The sequence below is a fragment of the Solanum lycopersicum genome, chromosome 3, assembly GCF_036512215.1.
Source record: "Solanum lycopersicum chromosome 3, SLM_r2.1".
Taxonomy (NCBI): domain Eukaryota; kingdom Viridiplantae; phylum Streptophyta; class Magnoliopsida; order Solanales; family Solanaceae; genus Solanum; species Solanum lycopersicum.
In genome coordinates, this window is record NC_090802.1 from 58,269,319 (window position 1) to 58,286,912 (window position 17,594).

General features: G+C 27.8%; 3 protein-coding genes across 3 annotated transcripts; all 3 read left to right on the forward strand.

Moving 5' to 3' along the window:
* Positions 1 to 7,289: 7,289 nt before the first annotated feature.
* On the forward strand, positions 7,290 to 7,870 carry LOC101265530 (nuclear transcription factor Y subunit C-1-like). The gene is made up of 2 exons (XM_069296005.1): positions 7,290 to 7,725; positions 7,836 to 7,870. Exons 1-2 carry the CDS (start codon positions 7,290 to 7,292, stop codon positions 7,868 to 7,870), a joined length of 471 nt encoding a protein of 156 aa, XP_069152106.1.
* A 5,895-nt stretch (positions 7,871 to 13,765) lies between these two features.
* On the forward strand, positions 13,766 to 14,361 carry LOC101265223 (nuclear transcription factor Y subunit C-2-like). The gene is made up of 2 exons (XM_069296006.1): positions 13,766 to 14,224; positions 14,332 to 14,361. Exons 1-2 carry the CDS (start codon positions 13,766 to 13,768, stop codon positions 14,359 to 14,361), a joined length of 489 nt encoding a protein of 162 aa, XP_069152107.1.
* Positions 14,362 to 16,992: 2,631 nt separating this feature from the next.
* LOC138347700 (nuclear transcription factor Y subunit C-1-like) lies at positions 16,993 to 17,594 on the forward strand. Its single transcript, XM_069296007.1, has 3 exons — positions 16,993 to 17,335; positions 17,437 to 17,460; positions 17,545 to 17,594. The coding sequence occupies exons 1-3, from the start codon at positions 16,993 to 16,995 to the stop codon at positions 17,592 to 17,594; spliced, it is 417 nt and encodes a 138-aa protein (XP_069152108.1).

The following is a 17,594-nucleotide window of genomic DNA, read 5'->3' on the forward strand; positions in this document are numbered from 1 at the left end:
TGATAATCTTGATCACCAAAGGTAATATTCTCATTTCCTTAATACACCCCCGTAAGGTTACAAAAAGTATTGATAACATACTCTCATTTGATGATATAGGTCTCTGGTTTTTAGTATCCAGTTCGTGCTTATTATTACCTCTGATCATCGAGCAACAGTGTTGGAAAGTTCTCATCATCACTTCGAGGACAAAGTACTTTTATCTTTCTTTTCAGTTGTTACTTTCAGTTTTAGACATTTGGAGTTATTAGCTAAAGGTTTCTCCTAGCAGCTCATATTAGTATAGGATTTCAAATAGTCATATCGATATAGGTTCTGCTTATGTTAGATATATCAGTCTATCTCTGTGTTATGGACTTTATATTTCGTGTTTATGTTTCAATTTTCTATTGATTTATGTTAATTTTAGTGTCATATCACACCATGAGACTTGTTTGGGGTAACTTGTGGCTCTAGTTAAGTACCGTGTCCGATTTAGGGGTAATTTCAGGGAGTGACATAATATCTTATTCTTATAAAAGAATTGAGGGTCCATATAAAAGTTCTTAACTTCACCAATTATTCTATAAGTTTAATCTTACTTTATCAAGATACAGTTCATAGTCTGACACACTAAATTCAACGCATTGTATACGTACCTGAAAACTCACAAAACTTTCTTAATATTTTTTCTGTTCATTTTGTTTTCCTGCGATATGTGGAAGATTATTGGAAAATAAGATTTGGATATCTAAAAAAAATAATATTTAGGTTCATTCGTTAATATCTTGGTATAATTAGTATTTAATATGATAATTATCTGACAATTTTATTGATACATCATATGAGTTTGTAACAAATCTCCACAAATAGGCTTGTATGTCGTTTTTTTTTGGCTTCTCACCCAGTACACCCACAGATTTAGAGCCTAGTTAAATTATAATTCACGCTAGAAAGTCTTTCATTGAGGGTAAAACGCTCTCTAAAAGACTTTTATCACGAGTTTATTCTTTGGCCACCTTTTCTGGTCTTAATCTTCATTGTTTTCAATGATCTCATGGGCATTGCAAGCCTTTTCATCCATTTATATGAGATTGTTGATTGTCATCGGTTCGATTATCGACTTATCAGTTATTGATTGTTATCAATTTATCAATTATTGTTAGTTAATTATTTGTTCGGTTATCTTGATTTAATTAACCCTTAAGTTTGACCAAAAAAATTATTTAGAAACAAGGTGACAAACCAAATGAACGATGCATATGAGTTGATAAATTGTATCTTGCTCAAATGCAAACAATCACACATTGTAGAATAACAAAGAGCTCGAAATAACCAGAAATAAAAATATCAAACTAAACCTTAAGTCAAGAACTTCTCATATCAAATGGTATAAATTAAATAGAATCCATTAACTTACTACTCGTTAAGAAGTTACCTCAAACCGATAATTTAATAAAAAAAAATAATCAAAATTCAAGTATTATTAATTCTTAACCATGGTAAGGATATGACCTCTACTAACCACCCTCCCCCAACTATAAAAGGTAAAGATAAAGGGCTAGGCCAAACATGAAAAAAAGAATCATACTCTTTATATTGCGAGTTTTTTTGTCTTAAGGTAACTATTGAACGATAAATTTAATTCGCCATCTTATGTTTACAAATAGCTTCAAAACTTTATAAAAATCAGAAACATATTTAATACTATGTTGAAGTCAATATGAATTTCTATATATGCAAGGAATCATAATTTTAGTTTGAAATTCAAAAATTTTTTCAGAGTAATATTTTAAAAAATTGAAGAAAAATAAGGAAGAAAGTCACAGTTCAAATATATAGTCTAACTTATTATTTAGCGGTAACAAAACATGGTTAAAATCATATATCAATCATTAAAACGTTACACCTAACCCTTAATCATCAACATAGTGCTAACTTTATTGTGTATGTGTTAGTTGAAAGATTTTTTCTTAAAAAAAAGCTAAAAACTTCATTCTGAAAATGAGAAAATGAAAAACTTCATAAATAATAGGTACCTAAATAATATTTTCAATTTGATATTGAGAAATAGAAAAGAAAGTCAACAGATGGGGGGGGGGGGGTGATTTTTCCTTGTTATTTTTATTTTTATAATCTATAGGTAATCTAATATTTCATTTAATTAAAATAAGTATATGAGCTCTCATTCCCTCATTTGCTTACCACAGTTGCATTGTACATCAGCAATCAACAACTATACCTTCATTAAGTTAAGAAAATTTGTAATTAGTTTTCCTCTGTATTTATAGGTTTAATTTAATGTTATATCGCAAAGTAAGACTGTGTTAAATGTTTAAATCAAATTTATATCTTGTATAGGTAATATATTTGATGATTGGATCTATATGTTTGTGAATTTGTGTTGTTTATATGAAATCATAATAATTTTTTTAAAGCACTCATGAATATCATTGTACAGGTATAGCCTGAGAGTGCAAAAATCACGACAACGATAATAATATTGTGAATATAATGTGATATAATAAAACTTTGAGTGAATAAAACAATTCTTGATTCATAGAAATTCTAAACTTCATCAATTATTTTATAAAATTAATTTTAGTTTAGCAAAATGCCATTCAGCGTCTACAAGAACTAAAGCACTGTATTCATATGTGAAATTCAACTAAAACTTTTTTTTCTATTCATTATTGTTCCTATTGCTATATGGTGGATTGTAAAAAAACATGATTAGGATAACTCAAAAAAAATATTTTTATAAATGTCTAGTTTCATTTATTATAAATACCTTACTTATTAACTAGTATTTAATAAGATGATTATATATCTTACAGTTTTATTGTTGCGTAATAAATTATAACAAACTTCCGTTGACCGATGGTCTTGAATGTAGATTTAGAAACTTCTAGATCCGTTCATTAAATTAGATTTATTTGTCTCTATATATATAGAGAGAGAACACACAATTATATATGTATCAGTTTTCATTTCTCTCTATATCTGAGCTTGTAAACATAGAAAAATATTAACTACTAGTTCTTGATAATTATTTTTTGGGTGAAAATTCAAGAACTACTCACTCTTTCCTTCCTTCTACAGGTAAACTATTTTTTTATCAAATGCTTCTCCATTGTTTCATTCAAATTGTAGTAATTATTTTATAATTTATGCATACATTTTAGATATATGTATATCTATGTGATTATGTATATAACCCTTTTTTTCTTTCTAATCGGTGTTTCTAAATGACTTTGGGATTTGAAGATTGTGTTATCTTGCTGAGTTCATGTCGAATACTTTTGGGTTCGAAGCTTTGATTGTGAGATTCTGCTATACATTTTGTGGTGAATTATTTTACGAAGTGTCATTTTTGAAGTGTAAATTTTGAAACTTCTATAATTATAAAATGGTATCTATTACTTTTCAGTTTTGAATGATTAAATAATGAAGATTAAGGGTATATCTCACCGAGTTGTTAAATCTTTATTTAGCTTTGGAGAAAATAAATTTATATAGAGATTTTGTTTAGTCATCAATATCCTTGTGATCAGTGTCGGCTCACTGCTTATAAAAATAAGGAACATACCTAAGGCCCCCAATTTTAGGGGGCCTCAATTTCTTCCCAAAAATTATTTTTGTGTTAATATTTTATAGAAAGAAATAATTGTTTATGATACACGTTATCATTTTTATAAAAAAAAATATTTATTCTCCTTAACCTCAATCAAATAGAAGAAATCAAGAAAAATTAATAGTAAAAATGTGTTGAATAAAGTGTATTGTCTGTTTAAATTGACCTTTTTATGTCTTTCTGAACCAAAAAAGTTTATAAGCAATTTTGTCAAACTTAAGTTTCTTTACTCTTTTTGACTGAATTAAAGTTAGTAAAGTGATCTAGTGAAAGGGGTCCATAGAAAAAATAGAAAACGAAGTTAGTAGATTTCTCAGCCGAAGATTTATAGAAAAACCAATAGACAAAATGTTCAACATCAAAAATTTTATCCTCATTCACTTGTGTGTTGTTTTAGTAAGAAAAATCAAAATTAACTAAATTTATGGGTAGTAATTTTCTCATAGTTATTTTGTAGGCACTCTTCATGTAATTGTATTCTCTTTTGTAAATTAATACAAAGTAAAAATGATGCAAAATTTAACTGATAAACCTAATTGTTCTCATAAAAAAACACAAAAAACAAGAAGTTACTTATTTACTTGTATCGTTATTAACACTATAGTGATAAATATTTTCTATATTCATTAGTGTGCTTGGACTTACATCAAAATTTTCAGATTAATTCAAATACTAACGAAACATCTAAGAGCTATTGTGATTTTTTTTTTTAGAAGATTAACAATGATAAAAATCCAATCTTTGTAATTGGAGATCGGATGAACTAGGTTCATATATGTATAACAACTAATCATATGTTCATTATGTATTTATTATTAAACTATGGCGTCCCTCCTATGAGATGTGAATATAGTATTAAATCGCATATTGATGTTAAGTAAAACACTTAGTCTAATTCATATCTTTTATATACATTTGATGATCGAACTATATGAGTGTGCAGTGATGCCGCTCCTATGAAATAATGAAATTTTTTAAAAGCACTAAAGAATATCAAGATACATGAATGACCTGGTAACCAAAATTTCGCGACAATGATAAGGATTGTGCGGGTATGATGTGATATAATAGAACTATGAGTTTATAAGAGAATTCTTAGTTCTTAAAGTAAACTTCACCAATTATTTATAAAATTAATCTTGTTTTATCAAAGAATGATTGATAGTGTCTACCAGAGATCAAATTTGACGCATTGTACATATATGTAAAAGCCCAATTTTATAAAAAAATATTTTATTCTATTCATTATTATTCTTTTGCAATATATATACGGAGGAGTGTAGAAAAAAATATTTGGATAACTTCAAAAGAATTATTTTTGTTAATGTTCAGGTTCATTCTTAAATACCTTATTGACTAGAATTAACTAGTATTTGATAAGAAGATTATCTTACAATTTTATTGTTACATTTTAAAATGTAACAATTTTTCATTTATAGGCTTAATGAAGGTTAATTTAGAAATGTCTAGGTTCATTCATTTAATTTAATTCAGAAAAACATACAATTATTTATATATATATATATATAGAGAGAGAGAGAGAGAGGGAGAGAGAGAGAGAGAGAGAGAGAGAGAGAGAGTTGTATATATGTGTGTCTGAGCTTGTAAACATAGAAAAGATCACCATAGAAAAAACTCTGAAAAATCCGCAGTAAATGCAGTTTGATCCACTTGGTAACCAACGCTGGCACAACTTAACATTGAAAAGAATAAGCAACAACAGCTGGAGATATTTTGGACAAACCAGCGGAGAAAAATGAAGAACATTAATGATTTGATGAACAATCTGCTACTTCCACCTAACCGCATTAAGAAGACCATGAAGACGAACAAGAATATTCGAATGATCGCTGCTGAAATCGCATGTTTTGCTTGCTAAGGCATGTGAGTTGTTCATTCAAGAACTCAACTTTCATTTCTGACGATTTCCTTATTGAAGATGATGATGTTGCTAATGCTACTGACGACTCCACACCAAATGTTGTGCCGTTTTATGTTGTTGAGGGTAGCAATGGACCAGATGGTAGTAATCGTGATCATTTCCTTTTCCTTAATTCACACCTATATGGTTACAAAAAAAGTACTAACAACATACTTTTTGTCTATATTATTTGATAATACAGGTTCTAATGTTTAATATTCAGCTTGTTGTTATTGCTATCTCTGATCAGCGAACAACAATATTTGTAAGTCCTCTTCATCACTTCGAGGACAAGTAGCCTTATCTTTATTTTTAGTTTCAGAGAATTTGAGTTAGCAAGGGGTTTATCCTAGCAACTCATATTAGTAAAGGTATTTAGGTAGTCATATCAATATAGATTATGCTTATGTTATTTCTTTTATATATTAGTCTATCTCAGTATTATGGGATATATATATACACACACATTTAGATTTAACTTTCGTGTTTATGTTTCAATTTTTTATTGATTTATGGTAATCATAGTGTCATATCACGCTGTGAGGTTAGCTTGGGATAACTTGTAACTCTATGCACCGTGTCGGGTCTAGGAATAATCTCGGGGAGTGACATATAATCGTATGCTTACAGAAGAATTGTGGGTTCATAAAAGTTCTAAACTTCCCCAATTATTCTATAAGTTTAATTTTACATTATCAAGATATAGTTCATAGTCAATGAGACGTCAAATTCGACGCATTAATGTATACGTACTTGAAACCCCACCAATGTTTCTTGATATTGTTTAAATTCATTTTGTTTTCTTTGTGATATATGGATGATTATTGGAAAAATAAGATTTGGATATCTCAAATAAAATTAATGTCTTGTTTCATTCGTTAATATCTTGGTATAATTAGATTTAATATGATAATTATTTAATAATTTAATTGTTACATCATATGAAACTGTAACAACTCTCCATTGATAGGCTTGTATGTAGTTTTTTTTTAATTTATCATTTGATTTACAATACTCACATATTTAGAGTATAATTAAATTAGAATTCACACTAGAAAGTCTCTCGTTGAGGGTAAAATGCTTCCTAAAAAGATTTTATCGTGTCGTTATTCTTTGGCCACCTATACTGTATTAATCTTTATTGTTTTATATGATCTTATGGGCATTCCAAGCTTTTTCATCCATTCACATGAGATTTTTTATTGATATTAGTTCGATTATCGATTTATCAATTATTTATTATTATTGATTCGATTATCAATTTATTAGTTATTAATTATTATCATTTCGGTTATCAATTTATCAATTATTTATTGTTAATTATTGGTTCGATTATTGATTTAACCAAAGTATTATTCAAAATCTAAAAGACATTCAATTTGACGTATTGTTCACATATCTGAAAGCCAATTTAACAAACTTTTTATTTTTTATATTCATGATTATTGTGCTTTTTATGATAATATGAAGGATTGTTAAAAAAAATTATTAGGATAACTCAAAAGGAATTACTTTTATTAAGAACCTTATTGACTAGATTTGACTAGTATTTAATAAGATGATTTTCTTACCTTACATTAAATTATAATACATTTTCATTAATAGTCTTAGCTTGAATGTAGATTTAGAAATGTCTAGGTTCATTCATTTAATTAGATTTAGAAAATCAGTAATTAGATTTATTTTTCTCTATATATAGAGAACGAGCAATTGTATATATGTATGTCTGAGCTTTTAAACATAGTGAAAATCACCATGAAAAATAACTCTGAGAAATCGATAGTGAATGTAGCTCAATCCACTGGATACCCTACGTTGGAGATGTTCTGGAAATCCCAACAGAATCAAATGGAGAACATTAAAGATTTCAAGGACAGGCTGCTACTTCCACCAACTCGTATCAAGAAGATCATGAAGAAGAACGAGGATGTCCGAATGGTCGCGGGTGAATCACCAGTTTTGCTGGCTAAGGCATGTGAGTTGTTCATTCAAGACCTCACCCTTCGTTCCTCGCTTCACGCTCAGGAAAATCATCGACGTATTCTGAAGAAGGATGACCTTACTGATGTGATTGTGCAGACTGACTATTTTGATTTTCTTCTTGATGTTGTTCATAGGAATGGTGCAACCGACCCTTTTGCACCAAATTCTGTTCCGTTATATGATGCTGGACGTAGCAATGAAGAGGATGGTAATAATCTTGATCAATAAAAGTAATTTTTTCATTTCCTTAATTCACATCTATAAGGTTACAAAAAATATTGACAAAATAATATTTGTTTATATTGTTTGATAACACAGGTTCTGATATTCAGAATCCGATTCGCGGTAATTAATGGTACCTCTGATCAGCAAGCAACAATATTAATGAGTCCTCATCACTTCGAGGATAATCCTTATCTTTCTTTTCAATTATTACGTTCAGTTTCAAACAATTGGAATTAGCTAGGAGTTTGTCCTAGCAACTCCTACTAGTAGAGGCTTACTGACAACCAAATATAAATATCTTATGTTAGTTTTTTCAAATATTAGTTTATTAGATGTTTCAGATTTATCTTTTGCGTTTATGTTTTAACTTTATATTGATTTATGTAAATCATAGTGTCATGAGGTTGATTAGCTAGGGGTCATGACTTATGGCTTAGTACCGCGTCTAGAGGTATTCTTGGACAGGTGACATAAGATCCTAAACTTACAAAAATATTCTTGGTTCATAAAAATTCTAACTTCACCAATTATTCTATAAGTTTTATCTTGCTTTATCAAGGTATAGTTCATAGTCTACGATACAGCAAATTCAACATATTATATGCATACATGAAAACCCGTCAAAGTTTCTTCATATTTTTTATTCATTTTGTTTAAATCGAAGGACATATATCAAATCCTTGGGCACAATATCCTATCAGATGGTCAAGTATAATATTTTTCCTTTATCAACTAATTTAATACACTTCTATCTGGGAGCAAGATTTGAAGGTGCAAAATTTCACATTCCACTGATTTTTCCCTTCATCTATCTCATTATCTAAATAGAATGAATTTTCTTTTTTCCGTCGCCGCTTTTACATTTGGTTTTCCTATTTATCAAGACAATTATTTATTAAAACAAGTGATTTTTTTTTGCTTAAACGATCTTGTTTACGAAGAAATTATTCCAACGCAACTGATATTCTATACTATTATCAACCAATTATGAGAAAAAGTTAATGTAAATGTATTCTAAGGACTTCATTCTTGAAAAATGAGGAATAAATGTTATAACTAGTATTTTGAGTTTTCTTCTTTGTGAAAAAAATTAAAAAAGAAAACAAAAAAACATTAATATTTTTTCCTTCTATACATAAAATTATAATTATAGATTGAGATTCAAAACTTTACTCAAGAAAATATTTAATAGATCGAAGAAAATTTAGCAAGAAAAATCATAGTTCATATAGCTCAACTCTCTCTTCAACAATAATAAAATATGTTTATAATCTTATATCAATTATTAAAATATTACACCAATAACTTCAATGTCATTGTCTTAGTTAGAAAATTTTGGTAAGAAAAACTAAAAACTTAATTCTGAAAAAAAAGAGGGAGGAGAAATACGAAAAACCTCATAAAATAGTCAGTGCCTAAATAACAGTATTTTTAATTTGATATTTTAAAAAGAGAAAAGGAAGCTAGTGGATGATGATACGAATATTAGTATTCACACCTAATTCACTCAAAAATCAAGAATGAAAATCTTCAAGACTAAGAATTGGTGTGTGTGTGTCTATATATATATATATATATATATACACACACACACACACACACGATATCAGGTGCATAGGCCCAACGTATCTTAGCTTCTTCTTTTTTTCAATTTATGTGACACAAATGAAATTTTGAAAAAGTGAACTAAATTTTTTATATGTATATTTATAAATAATATTTTAAATTATGAATTTATGTACCTTTTGTGTCATTTTCGAATAATATATGTTACTATATCTGTTTTATTTTATGTAATACAAATGATATCAGAAAAAAAGTCAACGAAATTTCTTATATGATTCTCACATATTTTTAGTTATCATTTTACTGTGATTGATAGTACTTTTTAGTTCTTACGTTATTTTCAAAAAATATATGCAACTTTTTTTTTGTTTCGACAAAAATAAGGGAGTCATTCAAATTTTATCATTTTTTTAACTATGTTTTTCAAAAAAATATCTTAACTTGTTACATTTTATTTTTTGTTTTTTAATGTAATTTTCAAATATGTAAAAAATTAGTAGTTAAAGCGAAGAAATTAAAGTTTTCAAATCATTATATTTCTATATTAAAATGTTCAAATCTTTAAAGCTCCACATATATGCACAAATTAATAGAAAGAAGCCAAGCAATTTTCTTAAAAAGAAATATATGAACGCCCATTTTAATAATAACACATGTACATTTCATTTTGAATATATGAATCCCTCCTTTTCGATTTATATGAACTTATTGTTATATTTTATTTTAAAAAGAAAATTAACTTCTGAATTTTAATTTTTTATATAGCATATTTTAAATTAGAAAATTAAAAATATTTCAATACACAAAATATAAATATACGTATAAATTCTAATTTTAATTTTGATTGATTTCATCTAATATTATACTTGATATATAATTATTAAGAGCTAAATGTATTCATTATTTATTTACTTTCATATAACAAACAGATATCACAATAACTCATAAAAAATGAAAAAAAATACAAAAGTGTGGTAATACTAATAATAATAACTAAATATGTTTCTAGAACTATTTAATTTTGTTGTTATCATTCATGGTAGATTTTTGATTGCATGAAATTACATTTTTACCTTTGATCATCATTCACTTCATATATATAAAGATGTTTCTAGAACTATTTATTCTTGTTAGATTTTTGTTAGAATGAAATTATATTTTAGTCGTCTTTAATACAAATATATCATCCTAGTCATTTTTATTTGTAAAGTTACTTTTCAACATCTTTTTCTTTAATTTCAATCAAATATATATTATTAATTTGATCACACTTATTTATTTTCAAGTATATTATTAGAGACAAAATAAAGATGAAAATAATTAATTCATGATAAATTTTTATATTAAAAGTCGGCATTTTTATTAGCACAATGAATATAAAAATATTAAGAATTAAATTAAAGTAATAGTAAAATAGAGTAATAATAAAATAGATATCATAATAACTCATAAAAGAAAAGAAAGTGAAGTAATAACAAAATAAGTTAATGGTAATAACAATAACCTAAGATGTTTCTAGAATTATTTAATTTTTTTTATTATCATTCTTGATAGATTTTTGTTAGTGTGAAATTACATTTTTGCCCTTGATCATTATTCACTTCATATATAGAAAGATGTTTCTAGAATTATTAACTATCTTTCTTAATAGATTTTTGTTAGCGTGAAATTATATTTTCGCCCTTGATCGTCCTCCCACTTCTTTCTTCTATATAATAAAAAATAATATATATATATATATATATATATATGATATAGAACACAGAAAACCTAACATATTGTATAACAATATATATGTTTTGAATGACTGATATTTGACAGATTTGGTTTCTAATGATACTAGGCAAATTACACGAAAATACACTATTTTATTAAGCTTACTTATGATCATTTAGTTACTTTAGTATTTTTGATATATACACTACATTGCTTGCCAAGAACACTTAATCTTAATGCAAAATATTCCGCTGAAATCTTTAAGTGATGTTTTTTTTTTGTTGCACAAAAAATATTAGTCATAGAGTGATTTTAAGTATAAGAAAGGAGTTGAAGAAAAATCTTCATTGAAATAGTTGATTAGAAGTAACTATAAAGATATGACACTTAATTAGAGGTCTAACTCAACCCTAAAAGGAAAAAACTAACTCTTGGGGGTGAGTTGGACTTATGTGTCATATCTTTACATGGTATCAGAGTCATGTTCATTCTTGTTTGGGCTCCCAGTCCACGCACAAGTTGGGCTTGGGCGTGAAGAGGGTGTTGTAAAGATATGACACTTGGGCCTAACTCAACCCAAAAGGCAAAACTAACTCTTGGGGATGAGTTGGGCTCATGTGTCATATCTTTACATGGTCTCAGATGTCAGACCATGTAAAGATATGACACATGCGCCTAACTCAACCTCAAGAACTAGTTTGTTATGAGAGGTTTATCCAAGTCCATATAAGGAGACCGCCAGTCCATTTCTCAACCGATGTGAGACTTTTTATCCACTCTAACACCCCTTTCACACCAATTTAAAATTCACAAATTTATTTTAAAAAAGCCAAAAGAAAGAGTTGTCACTACAAAAATTTTTTTTATCTTCTAACCATAATTAATATTTTAATTGTCACTAAATATGTATTAGTATTCTTTATAAATGTCTCTAATGTCTACTGCAACTTTTTTTTTTTTTTGGTAGAAATTGAGCTTTGTTCATTGAATATTTAATGAGAAATTACAATATTTAGAGCTTATGAACAGTTACAGAGATATCTAATGCACCTAACAACTGATCCATAGACATCCATAGTAGTGACAGTCTTCCTCCTGGCATGCTCAGTGTAGGTGACGGAATCACGAATCACATGTCTAGTATTGACTGAAAACATGTATTATACATGGCAAGAGAGTAACATCGAGAAATCCATTAACAAGGAATAAAGTTGATAAAAATTCAAACTTTGATGAAGAATTGATCAATAAAATATTTGAATAAAAATACTAATACTGATGTAGCATTATGAGAATCGTACGAAGAAATTTCTAATAATTATATTTTATTTTAGGGAGATAATAATGAGTTATCCATTAAAAGTGAAAAAGAGAGAGAAATCGGAAAATGTATGAACAGACAATTGATTTTCCTTTAGAAAATTAAAACATGTGTTAACACAATATAAAAATTCAGAATTAGCCCATAAATAATGTTCAAAATCTAAAAGAAAAAAAATTCATTTTCTAATTTATTAGAAAATGAACAGTCGATTGCGAGTGCAGTGGCAACAAAATATAAAGAAGTTATGAGTGAATTTAACAATTACTTTGTTGTATTAGAAAAAAATGTATATGTTACCATTTATCATGAAGTTACTTTGTTCACTTGTTGTCATTGTTTGTAAAATAACAAATATTCTCTATATACATTAGTGTGTTTAATTTATTGAACCTAATTCAAAATATTTCACAGAGGTGAACTATAGATCAATTCAAAGATAAAATGAAACGTCGAGGAATGCGAGATTTTTATCAATTTGGAAATAGTAACAATGATAGTACATAACCCAATTATGTGATTCAAGATCGAATTAATTGGGTTCATATTTGTAATAAAAATTGTTATTTAATATGCATTATTAAACTATGTCACCCCTTCTCATGATGTCTGAACATAGTTTACATTGCAAATTAGTGAAGCTAAGTTAAACATTTAATCAAATTCATATCGTGTACAGGTCATATATTGCTCTGCATAGTACATTTGATAATTGTACCGATAGATTTTAAAACACTCATGAATCTCAAAATACACGCATGACATGTTAGTACCAAATTCGTGATGACAATAATGATTTTGTTAATATAATGATGTGATATATATAATATGATAAAATTCTGAGTTTATAAAAAAATTCTTTGTACATAGAAATTCTAAACTTCATCCGTTTTTTTATAAAATTAATCTTATTTTATCAAAGTATTATTCACAGTCTAAAATACATCAAAGTTGACGCATTGTACGTATATCTTGTAACAAACTTTTTATTTCTTTCTATTCATTAGTGTTTTTTTGTGTGTTATATATGGAGGGTTCTAGAAAAAAATTATTAGAATACTCAAAAATAATTATTTTATTAATATTTTAGCTCATTTTTAATACCTTATTGACTAGAACTAACTTGTATTTGATGCATTATTGACTAAATTTAGCTAGTATTTAATAAGATGATTATTTTCTTACAATTTTATTATTACATATTAAATTTTTAACAAATTACCATTAATAGTCTTAGATTAAACGTAGATTTAGAATTGTCTAGGTTCATTCATTTAATTAAATTTAGAAAATTTATAATTAGATTTTTTTCTCTCTCTCTCGCTCTCTCTCTCTCAATATATATATAGACACAGTTGCATATATGTATAAATCTTCATTTCTCTGTGTGTCTAAGCTTGAAAACATAGAAAAAATCATCATGGAAAACAACTCTGAGAAATCAGCCGTGAATGCAGGTCAATCCGCTGCATATTCAATGTTGTCGCCGCCTCACCTTGAGAATAAGCAAGAAAAGCTAGAGATGTTTTGGACAGACAAGCAGAGGGAAATGGAGAATGTTATTGATTTCACGAGCAAACTGCTACCTTCAATTAACCGCATCAAGAAGATCATGAAGACAGACAAGGATGTCAGAATGATTGCTACTGAATCACCTGTTTTGTTGGCTAAAGCATGTGAGTTGTTCATTCAAGAACTCACTCTTCGTTCCTGGTTTAAAGCTGAGGAAAATCATCGTCGTATTTTGAAGAAGGATGACGTCACTGATGTGATTATGGAGACTGACACTTTGGATTTCCTTCTTGATGATGATGCTGATGTTACTGACGGCTCCGCACCAAATGTTGTTCCATATTGTGTTGCTGAAGGCACAATGGGCGTACATACTGATAATCTTGATCATCAAATGTAACCTTCTTATTTCCTTAAGTTCATACCTATAGGGTTACAAAAGGTATTGATAACATACTCTGTTTGATAATGCAGGTAGCTTCTGATGTTCAGACCAACTCGTGATTAGTGGTACTTCTGATTAGCGAGCAACAATATTGGTGAATCTTCATCACTTGGATAACAAGTACCCGATCTTTTTTTTCAATATTACTTTCAGTTACATAGAGATGGAGTTATTAGTTAGGCGTTTATTCTAGCAGCTCATACAAGTAAAAGCTTTCAAACAAACATATCAATATAAGTTTTGTTTATGTTATTTCTTTCAAATATATTAATATGTCTCAGTGTTATGGACTTTATATAGATATTTCAAATTAGGTGATACATTTATGCTTCAATTTCCTATTGATTTATGTTAATTTTACTATCACGCCAGCTTCGGTTGCTTGTGGCTCTAAGCACCTTATTGGGTGTATGGATAATATTGGAGCGTGACATAAGATCCTAAGCATACATAAGAATTCTTTATTCATAAAAGTTTTAAACTTCACCAATTATTCTATATGTTTAATCTTGCTTTATCAAGATATAATTCATTGTCTACTACACACCAAATTATATAAACCCAGTTTCCTTATTTATACATTACTGTAGTTGTATTGTACCTCAAACATCAACATTTATCATTAGGCTTAGCCAATTTGTAATTAGTTTTCTTTCTCATTTGTATATATAAGCACTAACATTTACCTTACTTTCAACTATGTCTATGTTAATTTAGAAACAATTCGCCTTGATCATATTTCATGAAAAATAACTCTGAGCAGTCGTTGGTGATAAATATTGTGACAACATATATAATGAAGCTATGAGTGAATTTAACAATTACTTTGTTGTATTAGAGAAAAGTGTATAGGTTACCATTTACTAACACCGTAATAAAATAAATTTGATGTGTATATATGCAACCAAACAAGCTTTATTTGGTTACCAAAATAACTTGGTAGACAAAATGAGGTACATGAGAAATTGAGAAGGTCCATTTTTTTAATTGATAAGGCAAATCCGTTAAACTTTGTGTTCTCTTTTGTAAAGTACAACAAAGTTATAGAAATGCAAAATTTGACTTGTAAACCTAATTGTTTTCGCAAAGAAAACAAGAAACATGAAGTTACTTTATTCACTTGTCGTCATTATTGATAAAATAACAATTATTTTCTATATATATATATATATATATATATATATATATATATATATATATATATTAGTGTGCTTAAAGTGTTGAATTTAAATAAAAAAATTTCAAAGAGACACTTTATAGATCAATTCAAAGATAGAAAGAAACGTAAAGGAGTGTGAGATTTTTATCAATTTGAAAAGATTAACAATGATAGTACATAACTCAATTTATCTGATTGTAGATCAAATGAACTAGGTTTATATATTTATATATACCCTTCTATGATGTCTGGATATAGTGTTATACCACAAATTAGTGAGGCTAATTAGTTAAAGGAAACATTGTATGAAATAACAAATTATTAATTCAAAGTAAATGTCATATCCATAGTTTATTCTTATTTTAATTTGCAGCAAACATTCCCTTTTTTGCCATCTGATCTAGTATACAATTAGTCATTTTCGATATATACAATTAGTCATTTTATACATTTCGGTATAAAACGAATAAAATGCATTTATTTTTGTATAAAGAAGTTAGAGAAAAGTGTATACACAAATACAAATACATATATGTTTCATACAAATACAAATCTTATTACACAAATTACAATGTATAAATAAATTTATACAAAACTGAGCAATTTGTCTAAAATTAGATGTTTGTAGTGAAATTATACAAATCAAAATCTCCATAGCAAATATAAAATTTGTTATGAAACGCAACTAGACAAACTATAGTTATGACATACAAATATTTAATTTATGTTTGTTATATGCGAAAGTTGCTCTTAGTTAAACGTTTAATCCAATTCATATATTTTATAGGTTGTGTATTGCTATGCATAATACATTTGATGATTAAACCTATAGATTTTAAAACACTCATGAATCTTAGGATACACATATGACATGTTGGTACAAATATTGTGATAACAATAATGATTTTTCAAGTATAATCATGTGAGATAATAAAACTTTGAGTTTATAAAAAAATCTTAGTTCATAGTAGTTTTAGAATTCACCAACTACTATTTATAGTCTATCAGACATTAAACTTGACGCATTGTACACATATATGAAAGCCCATATATGATAAATTTTCTATTTCTTTCTATTAATTATTGATTTTTTGTGATATATGGAGGATTCTAGAAAAAAAATTAAAAAATTATTTTATTAATATCTCCGCTCATTATTTAATACCTTATTGACTAGAACTAACTAATATTTAATACCTTATTGACTAGAACTAACAAGTATTTAATAAAATAATTTTCTTTTAATTTTATTATGACATATTAAATTGTAACAATTTTTCATTAATAGTCTTAGCTTGAATGTAGATTTAGAAATGTCTAGGTCCATTCATTTAATTAGATTTAGAAAATCAGTAATTATATTTATTTTTCTCTATATATAGAGAACAAGCAATTGTATATATGTATGTCTGAGCTTCTAAACATAGTGAAAATAACCATGAAAAATAACTCTGAGAAATCGATAGTGAATGCAGCTCAATCCACTGGATACCCTACGTTGGAGATGTTCTGGAAATCCTAACAGAATCAAATGGAGAACATTAAAGATTTCAAGGACAGGTTGCTACTTCCACCAACTCGTATCAAGAAGATCATGATGAAGAACGAGGATGTCCGAATGGTCGCGGGTGAATCACCAGTTTTGCTGGCTATGGCATGTGAGTTGTTCATTCAAGACCTCACCATTCGTTCCTCGCTTCACGCTCAGGAAAATCATCGACGTATTCTGAAGAGGGATGACCTTAGTGATGTGATTGTGCAGACTGACTATTTTGATTTTCTTCTTGATGTTGTTCATAGGAATGGTGCAACCGACCCTTTCACATCAAATTCTGTTTCGTTATATGCTGCTGGAGGTAGCAATGAAGAGGATGGTAATAATCTTGATCAATAAAAGTAATTTTATCATTTCCTTAATTGAAATCTATAAGGTTACAAAAAATATTGACAAAATAATATTTGTTTGATAACACAGGTGATATTCAGAATCCAATTCGCGGTAATTAATGGTACCTCTGATATGCAAGCAACAGTATTAATGAGTCCTTATCACTTCGAGGATAATCCTTATCTTTCTTTTCAGTTACTACATTCAGTTTCAAACAATTGGAATTAGCTGGGAGTTTGTCCTAG